A 19,750-nucleotide genomic window follows, 5' to 3' on the forward strand; every position below is an offset into this window, starting at 1 on the left:
TCTGCACAAGTATGATTGGCTGTCTGTTTCATATACAAAGCCTGCCAGTTTTCCAAATTCTTTGATATGGAGATGGACTGGGACGTCCAGTTTATTTAAGCGAAGTAAGCACTGGAAACCATGGTGTTTATGAGAAGTTTTTCATCTGCCATGAACTTGTTGTAGCATTGAATTCTTACCAAAAGGTGGTAGGGATTTTAGGAAATATCTGAAATAGGGGGAAAGTATTGTTTTATGGTCACATTTGTACACTTAAGTATGCATTTGATTATTTTTGAATGAATTAAGCATCTATTGAAATAATGGCAAATTAAAGATGGCATAGAGAGTGCACGGAGATCTGGAAGATTACTGAATAAATGAAGCACACGTTATTCCTCTAAGAAAATTAACACATTTTACTGGGTCCTAAAGCAAATTTACACCTGTTGCCCTGTTTTACTATATATGTTCAGAATCAGAACGCCACAGATGTTGAAGAATAAACATGTTAATAATGGATTTTAAAAAGAAACGGTAAAAGTATATAAATAAGGTGATGATTTTTCTCTTTATTTAGACGTTATTACACACTGTATGCTGTGACTCTGATCTGGGGAACATTAAAGAAATTCATAGCCAGAAAACAGACTCTGTTTCCTTTTCATCAAACTACCAATTATTTAAATAACTCGTTTGCTTCCCTGAACATTCAAAGAACACCAATGTGATCGTAAGCAACATAACTAAGCTACATAGACGTACAGTAGCAGAATCATTATCATTTAGGAATAACTCATAGGTGTTCGGATTGAGATTATGATCTTTTAACAAATAATTGTGCAGTTTTATTATACAGTAAATAGGATATAACATTTGCATTTGTTTATTTAGCAAGCACTTAATTCCAAGGCACTGGTTTGTTTAAATGGTTACATTAAGTAGTCAAAAATTACAATACATCAATATCAGTACATAAATGATTAAAACAATTTTGTTGTTGTTGTTATTCATTGTTTAGAATTCTGCTTCTAAGGATTGCAAAAGTATTGTAGTATATTATTATAAAGAAATGAATGACTAAAGTAGATTCTTTTGACAACAAACAGGAAATTAAGAAGAGATTTTCATCAAATAACAAACCTGAAAAAATAACCACTAACCATAAAAACATTTCACCATTGTACTGTATGTTGCATATTGCAATATGGTATTTTCTTTCTCCTAGTTAAACTGTCTTTAACATTGATATGATTAACTCATGCTCATTTCCAGTTCCCAAGTGCAAGTATTATTGTTGGTTACTGGAACATAGCTGAAACCATTTGGAGGTAATCAATAGCATTTTTCAATCAATGTGAGAGTGGACCCAAATCAGTGAATCTATGGTTGTGAAAAAAAAATACTTGTTTATTTGATGCTGAAAGATTCTTTTAAACTGTTTTCTGCTTGCTGCTTTGTGATGGATTTCCAAGTCAAGGGTATATCAGCAGGGCTAGCATTGTATTTTTCAGCAAACTTAGTGTTAAAACGGGCCATCACATATTTCCAGTAATCTGAGGCCTGTATGCTAGCATCAGCAGGGATGTGCCAGTCGGGAAAGATTTCTCTGTATCTTTTGTAAGGATGAGGATTATAGTTCGTCTGGAGACACTTAAAACTTACTTCACTGTGGACATCTGTTGAGCAGATATTAGTCACTAATTTTTCATTGTTTTCATATCTATATTGGCCAAGTCCCTGAGGTCTGTGAACTGAAGCACAGTGATCGGTGTGGGCTTCTCCACCAGCCTCACATGGAGCACTGCAGAATGGACACTGTTTCCCACATCCAAACACTCGCTTGAAGAGTTCATCCTGGGGTTTCATTTTAAGCATGCAGAGTTTGCCCTGTATGTCGACTTGTTTTATTTGTTCCTTCAGTGTCTGTTCCATCTCCTCTACAGATTTAGTTAGCCAGCTTGCAAATGGCCCTTGAGATGCATTGTTTAAGACCATTACTGTATCTAGAGCATCTTTGGGAATTATAAGCTTCTGTCCAAGCTTCCTGCATATGCACTGGATGAATCCTTTGATGCCATTCTCGTTTGTTTCACTCTGTGCCATTTTGACAGCTTCTAGTATCTCCTTGGTGATTCCTCTAAGGTGAAGTTGCTCCAACTCAGACACTTCATGGTCATTCGAAAACTGTTTGGTGATTAGATCTAATATCCAGCCCTTAACAAAACCTTCACAGGAGCTGATGTATTTCACATACCGTTCAAACTTATCTTCATTCACAAGTTGCTTTAGGAGTGAGTATTGTAAAATGCACGTGTGCTGAACTGAAATGCATTTTTACCTTGAAGCATTGCATCAACAATGTCTGGACCCAAGGAACTGTAGATGAAAGATTCCACTGCAGGCTTCAAGCACAGTGTAGTGAATTGTTCAGTCTTTCTCTGACACTGATCACGATCATGGAACAGGTCCTTGAAATCAGTGCGATATTTGTCTTTATATTGATCAAGGCATCTATGTGGGTCATTGTCCTTAATGAAACAATCATGCATGTCTTGAAATGCTCTTGCAGACATGCCACAAATGTGCAGTTTCAGGGACAGTTCAAATTCATCTGACCCTATATTCTTGTTGGACATCAGTTTGTTATCAATTATGTGTAGGATCTCCTGAATGTAAGCATCATGGTAATCTGAATGTTTCGAAGTCTTGTCCAAGACAATCTGAAAGCATGTCTCAATGATATTATCTGCTATATCCTGTAGGACCTCTGCAGAGTTGTCATTGATTATGCGTTTAAGCCACCTTTTGAAAAAGATTTCTTTGGCGACTTTGAACACTTCTGTTCCACAAGTCATCAGATTCACTTTACTTAATTGTACAGCAACAGAACTTCCCTTCTGTGTCATGTTTTCTCGAAGTTGCCTAAAAACAAAACCATATATATTTATTTGCTTCAATCCAGTAAACGACAGCTCATGTAAGGTTTCTTGCCATATTATCCAAAAAAATCTGTCAAGCTGTTTGTCAGTCATATGTGCATCACTGTTTGAGCTGTTGTTTTTGTGTAACTCCTCCAGTAAGCCCAGCACTTTTTTCTCCATTGTATCAGTGAATGTTTTCTTGATATTATCAAGTTTGTTCATTCCTTTCCTGATTTCCACTGTTGCCTCAAGGTGAGTCAGCAGGGAGCTCTCAGTTTCCCTCCTGAGAGATTTTACACTGCTCACAAAGTCTTCTTTGTACTTGTCCACAAGATAGACATGACCCTCTAATTGTTCAAAGTACTTGGAAAGGTTTTCCACTGTGGTCTTTTCCAAGGTGTCAAGCTTGATGACAGCTTCTCATTTCAGTTTGCATACAAGATCTTTTAGATTTGACTTGTCTGATTTTAGTTTTATCATCTCAAAATTTGACACTTTGGTCTCAGCTACTGTTAACCAAGAGTGCATATGCTTCTTGAAAGACCACTCCCATTTATGAAATTCTGTGCACAGTCTCATGTATGCATCAGCAACCAAGCTATTCCTGAAGCTAAATATGAAATTTTCATATTTGACTGCATTCCACAAGCTTTTTGTCCACTCTAAAAATTCTGTGATGTTGTTTCCAGGTGTTTTGTCTTTGCATTTTCCAATGACATCAATCATGTTCTTTTTAAGGTCATAGACAGCCTCAGAGTAGCCAGCATTCACTGGTGCCATTGGAGGATTGCCATGCCAGAGTCCAGGAATATACCAATTGCAAGTCTCTGGATCATACTCCATCACATCAATAAACATTTTATACTCCTCCTTGTTCTCCATTTTAGCAGCTGCCTCTGTCATCTCATTCAGCTGCTCCAGCAGAAGCTTTCGATCTCTCATGTTCTTGTCATGGGCTGATACATCAGCAACATTTTGGTGGACAAATTGACAACTGGGTTTTTTCCCTATCTCTTTCATTCTGAGGAAAGCATGGACCACAATCTGCAAAATATCTTTCATCTCTGTTGAATTCTCCATTGCAATGTTGATGATTGTAATGTCACTCAATCCAACAACAAGTGTGGCTAACTCATTGTCATGTTCATGGCTATCATCTAGTTTCGCCAGCTCTGGAGATTTCAGACCTTCTGTGTCAATTATCACTAAATAATCACAGCCGAGATTTTTCTTGATGTCCTCTGTGACTTTGATCAGCTGCATAAAAGCTCCTCTGGTGCATCGTCCACTGCTGACAGCAAACTGAACTCCAAACATGGTGTTCAGCAAGGTGGACTTCCCTGTGCTCTGGACGCCTAAAACTGTGACCACCATGATTTTATTATTTGGCTGCACCAAAGAGTTCAAATACAGAAGCACATCACTAACCCATCTGAGAGGAATATTTGATGCATCTCCATCAACCAGTTCCAGAGGGAAGCCATCCAGCATCAGTTCAGCACATAGCCGGGGTAAGTGAAGCATTTGTTGACGTGATTGTACATTTTCTGGAAGCGACACCGCAGCTTCATAGAGTTGCCCCATTTCACGCAGGAAGTGCTCTATTCCTAAAGAACTGTTAGAGATCTGTTGGTCAAGCCGTGCAATTTCCTCTTTGTTTTCTGAAAATTGTTGACACTTTTCTTTGTAAAGTTCTCTGAGGCTAGAGAGGTTTTTTCGGGAGATATTGTCAAGGTACATCCGCATCCACTTCAAGAAGTAGGACCTCTCCTTGTTTGAGCTTGATAGTGCACTAACAAAATAGGTCATGGCCTCTGAAATATCATATTTACCCTGCTGTGTCCTGAGTTCAGTCTTTTTAATCTGGAGATCACTCTTGTATGCCTCTATGTTTTGATCACCAGCTTTCCGGAGTCTGCATTCCTCTTTTTCCAGTTTTGCCAAATCTTTCCAGATTTTACCCTGAAGGGGAAGCTGTGTCTCTTTGAACTGCAGTGTGTCCTGTATATTTTTCGTCAAGACATGTGCATTATTTTTAGCTGTCTGACATTCCTGGATGTCTTCATCAACTAAAATTCCGAGTTCATGTGCTATGGTGTCCATTCCCTCTAGACGTGCTTTGTTGGAATGATTATTAATTATGAGATTTACTGAAGAATGCAGATTTTTAACAAAATGTGCATCATTTTGATTGGTCTTCAGAATTATGTTGTTTTTCTTCAAACTCATTTCAAACGCTGTCCTTTTCAGCTGCTCCAAATCAAATGCTTTGTTTTGTGCATTGCCCACTAAAAAAAACTGTGCTTTTGCATGTTGGTTGGTGAGTAACTTGTAGTTTGTGTCCAGTTTGTCAAAGAACACAAAAACTGCAGTGGAGGTCTGGCACAAGAAGGAGTACTGTGTTTCAAAGGTACTGATGTCACCTCTTAAATTTGCAACAGCCACGGGTTCAGGAAAAACATCAATGTTTTTGTTTCCACAAGGCAGATACCAACTCATCTCCACTAACCCATTTGATATCTTTCTTGGAATATCTCCACAATCCATATCTCGATGTACAAATGTGTCATGATACTGCTGGGGGTTGCTAAGCAGTTTGTTTAAGATTTGAGATTTAGAAATGCTGCAGTCACCAAATCTAACAAAGGACACTAGGGGGAGCTCAAAGTGAACAATTCTCTCCTCCATAAAGCCTCTTGGGTCTGACAGGGAATGAGGTCTACATTTTTTCACAATATCTCTCATGGCCCAAAGCATTAACATGCACTGGTGAGTGTCACTGTTTGGAAGAAGCAAAGGCACAGAGAACTGACACATTGACATTTTTGAGACCATTTCCTGTTGGAGGAAACCATCTGAACAAAGGAAAAGGGCGGACACTATGTCTAAAGGATTTACACCGCTATAATGATCATTCAGAAAATCAAATGTTTCATTGCTAAAATCTAAGCTTGACAAATCCTCACTCTCATCAGATGAATATTTTACACCTCTTGCAGTCACATTCACCATCATCAGTTTCTTCAGAAACAGCCATGGTAAGGATGATAGAGACTGGGCTGGCTCATCTGTCACTGAGCTCTTCTCAATCTGTAGAACATCACTGAGTGAGAGTTTATTTGGGTAGTACTTCTCCAAACCCAATTCCTGTAAAAGGCTTTGGATGTTTGTTTCTGTTGAAAAAAAAATAAAAATCATTTGCTCAATACACATTTTTAAATAAATGTTTAAAATGAGGAATATCATTGTTTGTATTGAAGTTTGCTATATTGTACTAACTGGTTTGAGCATATGTGACTGCTTCTTTACTTCTGTTGCCATTTGGAAGCACTTTGGTAATGTAAAAACAGTACTTCTTTCCAGGACTTAGGTCACGGAAAGCCACAGTTCTTGAATTTGTCACCTCCTCCTCAAACATTCTTCCATTCTTGCTGCAAGCAATGTGAAACGTGTTCTCTTCACTGCCAGATGCATCCCAAATGAGAGAAACTGATGTGGTGCCCACACTCTCAACCTTGAAGTTTTCAGGTGGGACTGGCCCTGCAATGAACACAATACAAATATTTATATTGTTATTTCTGTTTTTGGTCAATTATAAAGACACACTGTAATATAATTCTAAGTTATACTGCATAGACAGAGTGAAAGACAATTACTGGTGCACGCAGTCGCTTTAACCTCCACACTGCGTTCTCCATTGTCTGATACTGAAACAAGGTTGAAAGTGTACTCAGTCCCTGGACATAGATCTTCCACTTCTATCGTTGAGGAATTTGTGATAGTAGAGGTCTTTGTAGATGTGAGGCTGTAGTAGGTCAACTCAAATGTAGATATGTTATCAGGACTATCCCAAGCAAGAGTAACAGAACTGGTCCCAATAAGCTGCACTGAGATTGCATTTGGTGCAGGGATATCTGTGGAAACAAGACCGATATATTTTTTTCATCTGAAAAGTATTGTCAGTACTGATTGGTTTATCAAAGTCAGTAGCCTATATATGCATTCACCGATGCTTTATATGTCATTCAACAACACAGATGTTTAGAAAGAGATACAACAGTTATGCCTGTCTGATGCAGGTAAGTTGGTTTCTTCTTTGTAATAACATGCATTCATGCATTATGCACAATAAGACCAAAATGTGATTTAAGAAAGAAAACTGGGTTCCTATTGACTTCAGTCAGAAAGTAAAACAAACTTTAGTAATGATAACATTTGCTATATGTATTTTCCAACAATTCCAACAGTATGAAGTAAACATTCATTTAAATTGTGGTCAATATCCCAGTCTCAAAAGATGCATATATGTTACTGATACACAGGTAATTTTGTTACCTTGTAACATGGAATCTTCCTTTTGATATGACTCAACAGCATGTGATCCTGAAGTAAATGTTTGTTGTTCATCTTCAAGGTATTCACTAGCATCTGCAAATTCCTTAATTTAAGATTTTTAAAGCATTAGTGGCATGCAAACTCAGGTTTGCCAAGACTAAATTTGACTTAAATACTATTAAATGTATGCAACTCTCAATGACTAATCTACGGCACATCAAACAAACAAATCTGTCCTGTGAAAGTAAGAGGAAGTGATGCTTACTTCCTCCTCACTGGGGCAGTCCATTCCAATTGCTTGTGAGTTGACTGAGACTCCTAAAAGAAAACTGATCCAGTTTTAATTAGCCTTTATAAATTATTAGACTATAAATCATTCATTAATTGTTAAGTGATTAATAGGGGCTTCATTTATTTCCATTAGTCTACAAGTTGACATTAAATAATTTCACACTTTAGGCTACTTTTCAAAGATTTATTAAGGTAAATTTCCATTTGCGATGGACACGTCAGTTTTTAGGTTGGTTTGCCTCAGTGCTCGTCAATGTCAAATTGATTGACACCAAACAAATAAAACAAGGCGGGCTTTACTCTTCACAGAAAACATAGGCGGTTACTTACATAACCTCAGCTCCCTGAGATACGGGAACGAGTACTGCGTTGCTAGAAGCTATGGGGAAAAAACTCCTTTTTCTCTGAGGACTGAAGCCTTTACAATCACGCAGTGTAACTGCACGTCCATTGGTTCGTACAGTAAATTAAAAACGAACCAATGCAGAGCTGCATGAGCCTATTGCAATGAAGCCAGCCAGAATGGGCAGGGCCATCTGGCTATATAAGTGGGCATTTCGCCATAGGATCTCAGGTAAATTCGACTGAAGTGATGACAGTGAGTCGTGCAGCATCATGACACAGCAAGGAACGTAGTACTCATTCCCGTATCTCAAGGAACCGAGGTTACCTAAGTAACCGAGTACATTCCCTTTCGATACTTCACTCGTACTGCGTAGCTAGATGCTATGGCGAACCAATACAATCGCGCCGTGCTGTGAAAGAGGAACAACTGACAATGAACTGGCCTTGAGCAATTAAGGCTCAAAGGGACTAATTATATGCAGGGTAAGCCCTGCCGGAGGCAAGAGGTCTGAAATCACCAAGGTCAGCCCAGCCTTGGATAACAGTTCCAATGGTTTTGTACAGCCTCAGCACTTCTAAAATGGCCAAGAGTGTACCTGAAAACAGGCAATGCCTGAAGAATTAGACCACCTTAGATGGCCGTGTGCCCCTTTAAGCAGATAGAAGCCAAGCCTGCAAGGCCGGAACATCCAAGTTATAGAACCTGCTGAAAGTGGACGGTGAGGCCCCGCCAGCCGCACAAGTATCTGCTATGGACACACCGCTAGACCATGCCTAGGATGAGGCCACACCCCGAGTGAAATGGGCACTCACTCCAAAGAGGGCTCTGAAGGACCAGGGGGAATATGCTAGCGCAAAAGCGTCAACTAACCATTGAGAAATCCTCTTCTTTGTGCTAGCGCTTGAGGTTGGAGATTGTTGCGAGGTGGGGTCTGATATGTACGTCACATATGTGTTTACCGCGCATGCGCAAAGTGACGTATGGTATGTCTATAAAACGCATGCGCAGTAACATGGTGACGTCATGTACATGTATTTACCGTAAATACGCGTGCGCGCCGTACTGACTGCGCATGCGCAAAGTGATTCACTTCTGGATGTTCGTAAGGTATGGTGGATTTGAGATTCGGTGGCAGTAAAGTCAAAAATCAATTAATTAGTTTTGTTTTCTTAAAAATGTGCGTTTGTGTAAATGTCTTTTAATTGTAAGGATGCTTTGGTCATAATCATAGAGAGTGTCATTGCAAATGTGTGCGATTTCAAACATTTATGACATGTCTCATGATATATTATTCTAAGTGATAGGGATTCTGCTGCTCTTTAAAGGGTCTTTAAAAGTCTTATTTCCCCTAAAATGTCTTAAAATAGAGCAGAAAGACTTTATTAATGTAAGTAATGCCACTGATGGTTGCATGCATTTCAAAAAAACAAACAAAAACATATTTTTAACATATTTGTAATCTTTTTCATTAACTAACATTATCAAAGATAAATAGATACTGTAACAACTGTATTGTTCATTGTTAGTTCATGTTAATTAATACATTAACTATTGTTTACCAATGACACCTTATTGTAAAGTGTTACCTCTTAAATTTACCTTCATGTGACTTCATATGACTTTTTAGGGACACTGTCAGTGAGAAAAGGCCCACTTCATGTGGCTTGATGGTTCTTTAACTCCTTACCATGTAGTGAGTACTGTAAAAAGTATTTGAGTGTCTGTCTCTTTTCATCTTTCTGTCTGTCTCCTCTCAACTATCTGTTTTTTTCTCTCTGATAGACTGTATCAGAGGCTCAGTGCTCCAAGTGCTCCTGCTGTTAAACAAAAGGGGGTGCCGCGGGACCCAACGCAAATCTCGCGGGAGCGGGCGGTTTGAATTTTGCTGCGGGCGGGAATGGGCGGCTAAAAAAAAACACCGCGGGATAGGGAGGTTGCCTAGCGACATGATGGAGAAGAAGTCAATAGATGATGTAGAAAAGAACCTCAAACATGGTATTCACACATGGAAAACACCTTAGCTGACAGCTCCCTAAATTATGTGAGACTACAGTTTTAACAGGAACCACACGTTCAACAAAGAGCGCTTCCCAGCGCTATCAAAGCTGGCACGTTTCATCTTTAGTATCCCCGCATCCAGTGCGCCTTCAGAGCGGGCCTTTAGTGTCTGTGGGCGCATCTTGGAAGAGAGACGCACGGGATTGGGACCGCAGTCGATCAGCAACATTCTCTTCCTCCACAGCAATATTGCAAAGTGATTCATTTGTTAAATTAATTCGTTAACGTTGTTTATTTTATGTTATTTATTAGTGTTGTTTTTTGAGCACAGCCCCTCGTTGCCATTTGTTAATTAGGTCAAGAGGCGTGATGATGCCAGTTTTATTGAGCAGGCTGCCTAAGTTTGAATGTTTTTATTCTTATTTGTATTTTTTCAAACAGAATACCTGCGACATTTGGCTAATAATTGTAAAACTGCTGTTTTTCATGTAGCCTAGTTTATCATATTATGTATATTTTTTTTTTTTCAAAGCAGTCTATTTTTATGTGCAAAGTTTTTGATAAAAACGAAATTATATTTGAATGTATTGTGTGTGTTTTTTTACATGCAGGCCAGGGAAACTAAACAAACAACCCCATGAATCTCTTTAATAATATCAATACAATTACGTGTTTTTTTTTTGTTGTTTTTTTTTTTTTTGCGGCTGGGACGGGAGAAGACACAAAATCAATGCATCTCTATTATTGTGCGGGAATAAATTCTCAGAGTTTTGCGGGTGCGGGCGGGAGTGGACATACGTATTGCGGGAGCGGGCGGGAGTGTAACACATACGTTGCGGGAGCGGGCGGTAATGGTCAGAAATTCGGCGGGCGCGGGCGGGAGCGGGATGAAGAAAACAGTCCCGCGCAGTGCTCTAGCTGAGGGTGTGGGCAGCGCCTCTTCTTCCTCAGGACACTGAAGAAGAACCAGCTGTCTTCAGCCATCCTGGTGAACTTTTACCGGTGTGCGATCGAGAGCATCTTGACCAGTTGCATCACAGTCTGGTATGGGGACTGCTCAGTGGCTGACCGCAAAGCACTGCAGAGGGTGGTGAAAACTGCCCAACACATCACAGGGACACCACTTCCACCACCCAGAGGAAACGCTGTCTACATCGAGCTCACAGCATTCTTAAGGACTCCTCTCACCCTGGCCACAGACTGTTTAACCTCCTGCCCTCCGGGAGGTGCTTCAGGAGCCTCCGGACAAGGACCAGCAGATCCAGGAACAGTTTTTTCCCTACAGCTCTTCCCTTACTGAATTCTGCCCACCCCATACCCCCCCACACCATACACACAGACTCCTCACCCCTCCTCATCACTACATCTGATTTATAAACAAACAAAAACAGTAAACTTGTTATTACTTGCACTACTGTCTGTTCATGCAGAATACTGAGTAATCCATTTGCACACTGAAATATTTTCTATGCACTTTTTTATTTTTCTTTGAACTAGTGGAAATGATGTTCATATGTTTATAGTTTCTGCTTATAGTGTACATACATTTATTACATAATCCATCTGTATAGTATGTTCATAGCACACCTATCTGTATATCATGCTGATAGTATTTAAAATCTGTAAATTATGTCTATAATACTGCCTTATTTGTAGATTTATTGTACATTTGTAACATATTGTAGACACTGTATATCCTGTTCTTACTGCTTACTGCACTTCTGGTTAGATGCTAACTGCATTTCGTTGCCTTGTACCTTACATGTGCAATGACAATAAAGTTGAATCTAATCTAATCTAAAAAAAAAAAATTGCCCTCAACTGTAAAATTTTCACATTGAAAAAACTTCAAACTTTCAGGCTATACTTTCTCGAGCCAAGACAGCCTAAATTTTGACTTGACAAACTTTATTAATTTAGTTGATGTTAATGCTGGTTATAAATTAAATCACTTTACAGAAAAAGCAAATAACAATTTTTCTAAAACCATCCTATAGTATATTTAAAATACATTTAAAATCTTTTCCTTGTATTGCTCTTCTGTCTTTCTTCAAAATGATTTAATATTGCTTTAATATTGTTTGTTCTTTTATGTAAATTAGGTGTCGTGAACTGGAGTGTATTTTCTGCACAATACAACCAGAGTTCCAGGTTGCAACTTATACTTATTGCAAATAGTGGCAAGTATCTTGCACCTCAGTATTGTATTACATTATAAAACAGTATGCAATAATAACTTATTGAGTGTAAATTATAATTTTAATTCAAATTATTAAATGGATGCCACCTTATTGGGACAATAAAGCCCTCCCTCACAACTTTTTGATTATTTACTTCATTTTTGTTGAAAATACATGCTTTCTGATGTGATTTGAAATTTGAAAAAGGAGAAAAAAAGCTTAGTCAAAAGGAACACTCGAACCTGGGTCGATTGCATCAAATTGTAATTAACACACGTTTCACCATGTGCACCACTAGAGCTGACCACTGATTTTCATATCTTGAATAGTTCAATAAGATATATATGAGGTGTCATTAAAGTGTAATATTACAATACACACAGTGAAGTAAAGTGCAACAGAATGTTAATATATTGTAAATAAAATACTACAGAGATATTACAGAATAAACTCTGTAATTCCGTATAATTTTTACCTCAGATGAAACATGGTTAAAATAATGGATATGTGCTGTTCGCTGTATTATATTTTACTGTTGTTTTTCCCGTATTTTTTTTACACCTTAATGTTCTTTAATACTTTAACATTTTATTAGAGTATTCTTTTAAGTATGCGCATGCATTTTAATGCACGCAAGACGCGAAAACAACTAACGTCATCACGCAATGCAAATTACACACGCATGCGCTGTTACCACGTTAATGCGCATGCGTGCTAAAAATATACCTTACGTCACTTTGCGCATGCGCGGTAAACACATACGTGACGTATGTACGTGACGTCACCACGCTACAGTCTGCAGCGAGGGGTGTCTCGCTTTGTGACCGGGGACCCTCTAGTGCGGCCACCAAAGCATACAAAAAGTTGTTCTGTTGTTCAACAGTAAAATATTTTTAATTAATTTATTGGGTTATTTCAAATTAATTGTTATATTTAAGCATTACAACAACAGCTACATATAATACATATTAGGACTAGGGATGTGCACGAGTTTTCTGAAGTGACAGCGATGACTGTTCATTTAAACATGATCGGTCATGATTAGCCTATGTGTGACGCCACTTTTTGCTGACTTCAAAACGCAATAGCAACTCTAAAACGAGTCAGATAGGAAGCCTTATTGGACGCTTTTAATTTTAGCTTTTAAATACGGCATAATCTTTGTCAGTAGTTAGCACATATGAATGTGCAGGACGCATTTGCTTTTGAAGCATGGACACACAAACTAGAAGTGTTCACTCAGATGAGAGTGCAAAAACACAGCACAAAAATGAATGAAACATATCACTGCAGCTTGTGACAGGCTATTTTAAAACTAACTGTTCAAAAACACGCAGCATTAAAAAATGTGAAGCTGAGTGCCAGGTAAAGTTGCGATGAAAATAGTGTTTGTGCTTATTATAATTATTAGGGAATTCTGCAGGAAAAAGACAATTATGTGTGAGTTTATCAGTGCGTCATGTATTCATTTAGATAACGGCTGTTATTTTCTTCTTAAGATGTTCTTAAGAATATATTTGAGAATTTATTAAGAATTTTTCAAGAATTACACTTAAGAACATTCTTACGAACTTCGTGGAATTTATCTTAAGAAATGTCTTAATTTATTTCTTAAGAAGATTTTCATGAATCCGGCCCCTGAGCTCTAAACGGGGTGTAGAGCACCTTTGTGACGTAGCCATGTCTTGGTTTTAGGACGACTTTGGAGTTGTTAGGCCCAAACTCAAGACAGGTAGGATTTACTGAGAGAGCCTGCAAGTCACCTACTCGTTTAACTGATGCTAAAGCTAGTAACAGAGTGATTTTCAATGATAGGGTTTTCAAGTCTGTTCCGGCCCACAGACTGTCCAGCTATAGGAGCATGGGAAGCTGCTATAGCTGCCAAATAGACTTTGAGCATGGCAGGGGATCGGCCCTTGTCCAACAGGTCTTTTAGGTAGGACAATATTACCAATATGTCACATGAAACTGGGTCTTCACCTCGGGTTGTGCACCAGGCGGAAAAGACCGACCACTTAAGGGCATAGAGGTGTCTCGTAGACGGGCCCCTAGCCTGTGAAATAGTATTCAGGACACTCTCAGGGAGATTTACTGAATCCCATTGAGAGCCCAGAGGTGCAGAGCCCACAGCTCGGGCTGGGGGTGCCAAATTGTCCTGTTCGCCTGAGAGAGAAGGTCCTGCCTCAGGGGAATGGGCCACTAATATCTAAAGGAAACCCAATTTGTCTATAATAAATTTGTTGTATATTAATTAAATTTATCTGAAACCCAAAGCTCGTCCCTCCAGAGCGGGGCCATCAAAAGGACCCTGTTTCTGTGTTCCCTGACTCACCTGATTACCTGAGGGATCAGAACGATCGGGGGAAAAGCACACAGGAGGAAGTTGAGCCAAGCACTCCAAGAGGCATTTTACCATCTCGAAAAGGCGTTTCGAGGTGAGCCCGCCTTGGCAATTTATATAGGGTACCACATTGATGTTTTCTGATTGGGATAACACATTTTGTGGTTTGAGGTCCTTTGAGATTTTTTTAAGGTATCGATATAAATGGCGTTTTGAGGTGAGCCCACCCTGGAGCCGACCTTCTGCATCTGACCAGGAAGTGAAAGTCGGTCTGCCTTCGCACAGAGCTCCACAATGTGTGTTGGATGCATCTGTCAAGACAACCTTCCTTCTGTGAATCATGCCCATAGTCACATCCTGCTTGAACCACTTCGGGTCTTTCCAAGGGCCCTGCTTGAACCACTTCGGGTCTTTCCCCCTGATGAACCACTTCGGGTCTTTCCAAGCATGGGACAGAATTTGTGATTTCAGCGAGTACTGAAGGGGTCTCATGTGGAGCAGGCCCAACTGTAGTGCCGGCGATGCAGAGGCCATCTTTTGAAACATTTTGAGGGGGCGAAAGGCTCCGATTTTGAAAAACGCTGCAAGCTGTTGTATGGCCAGTGCACGCTCTGGCACGACTACTACCCTCAAGTGGACTGAGTCGAAAACTGTTCCCAGGAACGGAGCTCGTTGGCTGGGAGACAGAGAGCACTTGGCGAAATAAGTGGCTGAGGAGGAGGGACATTTGGGATTTTTGTTCGTTCTGTTACTGTGATAAGGTATGACAGTCGTCGAGGTAATTCAGAATACTGACTCCCATCTGTCTCCGAGGGGAGAGGGACACATCCATGCACTTCGTAAAAGTACGAGGAGCCAGGGACAGTCCAAAGGGCAGGACCGTGTACTGATATGCCACTCCCTTGAAGGTGAATCTCAAGAATCGTCTGTGATGTGGAGCTACCTGGATGAGAAAGTAAGCATCTTTCAGATCCAGAGAAAAGAACCAGTCCCCTGGGCGTATTTGTGAGAGGATCTGCTTCAGGGTAGTCATTCTGAATGGCAGCTTCATGAGGGTATAGTTTAGGTGTCTGAGATCGAGGATGGGCCAGAGGCCGCCATCATTTTTGGGGATGAGGAAGTAATGGCTGTAGAAGCCTGACTCGCTCTGAGCTGGCAGAACCGTCTCAATGGCTGCTTTTGCCTTTAAATTCGTGAGCGTCATTGCTCTGCACTGAGGTGGGAATCACGTCGCTGAATCACAGAGGTCTTAGAGCGAACTTTTGGAACAGGCCTAGAATTCACAGCAGTTTCTGGGATAAACATACTGCCACTGGCACCCGGAACCAAACAGGGTGCTTGAGGGTATAACAGAGGGCGTTTAGGGGTGGTTCTTCTCTCAGGAGACCAGGATGACGCCTGAGGTACAGGATCCAACATCAGCGCTGTCGGGGCTCAGGCTTCTGTGTGACTGAGTGGATGGCGGTGCAGGTTTCGCTGGCTGCTGTGCTGGTGCAGGTCTGGGGCAACTGGTGGCTATTACAGAGCTAGAGCGTTTAGGCAGGAAGTGCCGCATCACCTGGGGCAACTTCTGCGCAGCTGTAAAATGCTCTGCAAACCCCTCAACGGCAGATCCAAACAGCCCCGTAGGGGAGACTGGAGAGTCGAGGAAGGGGACCTTGACAGCCTCCTTGATCTCGGTGAGGTTTAGCCACAGTTGGCATTCTAAAACCACTATGCTGGCCATTAACCTCCCGATGTCCTGTGCTGTAACTGTGCAGTTCCTTGAAGGCTGCAGGGTCAGGTCCAGACCCATCCATGACTCCATGAGTTTGGCCTGAAAGACCTGGAGCATGGCCATGGAGTGCAGAGCTGAGGCCGCCTGCACAGCAGAGGAGTATGCTTGTCCAGCGAGGGCAGACGTCATTCTGCAGGGCTTGGAGGGGTGAACGACCTTCGCTGTCCATCCAATGGCAGTGGGTGGGCAGCGCTACACAGCCAGTGACTCATCGTGGGAAGGCAGCTTTTCATAGACTTTTTCTTCAGCACCATCTACTAAGGAAAGTGCAGAAGAGGAGGACGTGCAAAGGCGAGCTGAGTAGGGAGTGCACCACGATTTCGTCAGTTTGTCTTGGACCTCTGAGAAAAATTGGGAGGCTCGCTGACGAGGGGCCTGACAGCACCCCGGCAGGAGCCATTCGTCCAGACAGCTATGAGTGGGCTCCTCCGGCGTAGAACACCCCAATCCTAGCTCTTCGACCGCTTTAGAGAGGACACAGAAAAGTTTGGCGTCCATCCCTAGCTTGGCGTTGATGGGATCTGAAGATGGGAAAGGGGCGGGGTCAATGGTAGAGCCCGACATCTCCTCCGCGTCTGATGCTACTAGAGACATGCTGTCATTTAGTAGCTTGTCCTAAATTCCACCAAACGAGACCATGATTGTAAAGGCTTCAGTCCTCTGAGAAAAAAGAAAAAGAGTTTTTCCCCATAGCGTCTAGCGACGCAGTACGGGTAAAGTATTGAAAGGGAGCAGCTAACTTGAATAAGTAAGAATCGGAGCACGTAAAGCACTCCATGATAGTGGGTTCGATTCCCAGGGATAGCAAAAACTGATATAAAAAACGTGAAGGCCTACCTTGAATGCAGTGTAAGTAGCTTTGGATAAATATTACGAATCTATTACATTATAATAAATTTTCGCTTTTATCCAAAGCGAATTACAGTGCATTCAGGCTAACATTTTTATTTTTTTTTATCCAACAAACACGTGCGATATGTTGGTAAAGCAAATAGATGTGAAAAGTATAGCACCACATGTTTACAGTGACTCAACTGGATAGTAAAGTAGGAAAATAACCGCGTTCCACTGCAAACTTCGAAAGCGATTCGCGTGCGCTCACTAAAGTTGCACAGCAATGCATATATGAAACACCGTCGGAGCAGATCCGCATGTATGTTTTCTTTTATTGGGCTATTAACGCCTGTAACAAACATATTCTTTCACCACTCTGAATGGTAGTCTATTATACGACGGCGTTTTAATGCCACATTAAAAAAATAAAAAAATCTAAGATAATGAGATTAAAGTCTTAATATTTTGAGAATAATGTCGAAATGTTTCGAGAATAAAGTCGAAATGTTTCGAGAATAAAGTCGAAATACCACTAGAATAAAGTCGAAATATTACGAGAATAAAGTAGAAATGAAGCGTAAATAAAGATTAAAGTTAAAATATTTTGAGAGTATATTCTGGCCTTTTGCACATACAAGTGACCCGGATTGGGGGCATCGAGAGATATTCGAGTATATTCTGGCCTTTTGCACATACAATTTATAGCGAAATAATACAAACAATATATTACAATAAGGATTTTTTTTTTCACGCTCTTTAATAAAGTCGAAATATTACGAGAATAAAGTTGAAATTTTTCGAGAATAAAGTCATAATACTACGAAAATAAAGTCTAAATATTACAAGAAAAAAGTTGAAATGTTTCGAGAATAAAGTCGTAGCCTAATATTACGATGAAAGTCGAAATATTACGAGAATAAAGTCGAAGTTTTTCGAGAATAAAGTCATAATACTACGAGAATAAAGTCTAAATAGTACAAGAAAAAGTTGAAATGTTTCGAGAATAAAGTCGTAGCCTAATGTTACGAGAATAAAGTCGAAATATTACGAGAATAAAGTCGAAATGTTTCGAGAATAAAGTCGTAATACTTCGAGAAATAAAGTCGAAATATTTCGTGAATAAAGTTGAATTGTTTCGAGAATAAAGTCGTAATACTACGAGAATAAAGTCGAAATGTTTCGAGAATAAAGTCAAAATATTACGAGAATAAAGTCGAAATATTTCGTGAATAAAGTCGAAATGTTTCGATAATTTAATGTCCCTGATTGAGAGCACAAGGAGAAGTTGCAGGTATGATAATTGCAGGTAATTCGTGAAAATTCCACCACCTACTCCGCAAAAACGTCTGTGGCGCCCAAACTTTCATTCCTCACATGTAGCCTATTTATTTAATAAAACGTTCTGAAAGTTGAAGTGGGCTCCAACTCGTTAACATAGGCTAAGTCATATTGTTTTATTTTCTGAAGTAGCCTGTAGGCTATAACATGTAAGTGACTAGGCCTAGTCACAAGCTGTATTCATGGTATAATGCAGTGGGCTAAATGATTGGACGTAATATTTATCGTCTTCCATTCATTATTTGTAGCACGCCAGCCACCCAGTAATCACAATAATTTTGTGCCTTGTTGCTTTTAATATAACAAAGCTCAGCTTTCTAATTCTGTCAATTTTATCAAGAAATACAGATTATACATGTGTTTTCCCTCTTTATTTCAATATCTTAATTTATAATGAAAATAATGTCTCGTTATTGTAATTAGAAAGACACATGTCGCTTATAACTGAAGCAATCTGTCACGGCACATTAAAGAGCTTGAAAAACACACATTATTGTAATATATTGTTTGTATTTCGCTTGAAAACTGACAGATTTTAAACAATTAGATTTTTGAATATCTCCCTCTGCTCCCAATCTGGGACATTTGCATGTGCAAAAGGCCAGAATATACTCTCAAAATATTTTAACTTTAATCTTTATTTACGAAACATTTCTACTTTATTCTCGTAATATTTCGACTTTATTCTCGTAATATTTCGACTTTATTCTAGTAGTATTTCGACTTTATTCTCGTAATTTCGATTTTATTCTCGAAATACGACTTTAATCTCGTAATCTCAGAATTTTTTTTTTTTTATCGTGGCACTAAACAACTAAACGCCGTTGTAATTATGATTACCTGCATCGAAACAAAAATCTACGCTATTGTGATGATCATAGCACAGGCTGAATTTACAATAACAAATAATACTATAAAATCTTTAAGTTTTTTATTGAGATAATATTGTCGATTAATACAAAAAGTACTTACAATTGGTTATCCACTTGTCAAGTGAAAGAAAACCTCTGCACTTCAAAGTAACTCCAGTCTTCTTTTAACGGAATCTAACCACGCCTGACATATTTATACCCTGAGGGACTCAGCAGGCTAAACCATGTGGGCAACTACTATTAAAAATGCACTGCGAGAGCGTTTAGCCTGTTAGTCTTACAAGAACATTTGCTTACATTTTCCTTGTCGCCAGATTAACTGAAGCCTCTATATTAACTGCATTTGTGCATAAACGTAACAACACATTTTGAATGGTTTGGTCCTATAACGCGAAAGTGAAACTATGATTTACATCTAAAACGAAACTGATGGAGAACATGGCATTTCTGGGAAATACATACCTGGTTATCCCAGATAAAGCATTTTTTTAGATTCGAATATTTAAAAAATAAATAAATTGTTTAGGTTTTTTTG

At 39.6% G+C, this 19,750-nt stretch overlaps 1 protein-coding gene across 1 annotated transcript; it reads right to left on the minus strand.

The window, feature by feature from the left end:
• Positions 1-842: 842 nt before the first annotated feature.
• On the minus strand, positions 843-19,483 carry LOC109058642 (interferon-induced very large GTPase 1-like). The gene is given in 7 exon segments (XM_042726983.1): positions 843-2,288; positions 2,291-6,076; positions 6,183-6,443; positions 6,560-6,817; positions 7,239-7,341; positions 7,504-7,567; positions 19,316-19,483. Coding segments are annotated over 6 exon segments (5,331 nt in total). The 5' UTR covers positions 7,528-7,567; positions 19,316-19,483; the 3' UTR covers positions 843-1,389.
• Positions 19,484-19,750: the final 267 nt, after the last annotated feature.

The sequence above is a fragment of the Cyprinus carpio genome, chromosome B7 (assembly GCF_018340385.1).
Source record: "Cyprinus carpio isolate SPL01 chromosome B7, ASM1834038v1, whole genome shotgun sequence".
Lineage (NCBI taxonomy): Eukaryota > Metazoa > Chordata > Actinopteri > Cypriniformes > Cyprinidae > Cyprinus > Cyprinus carpio.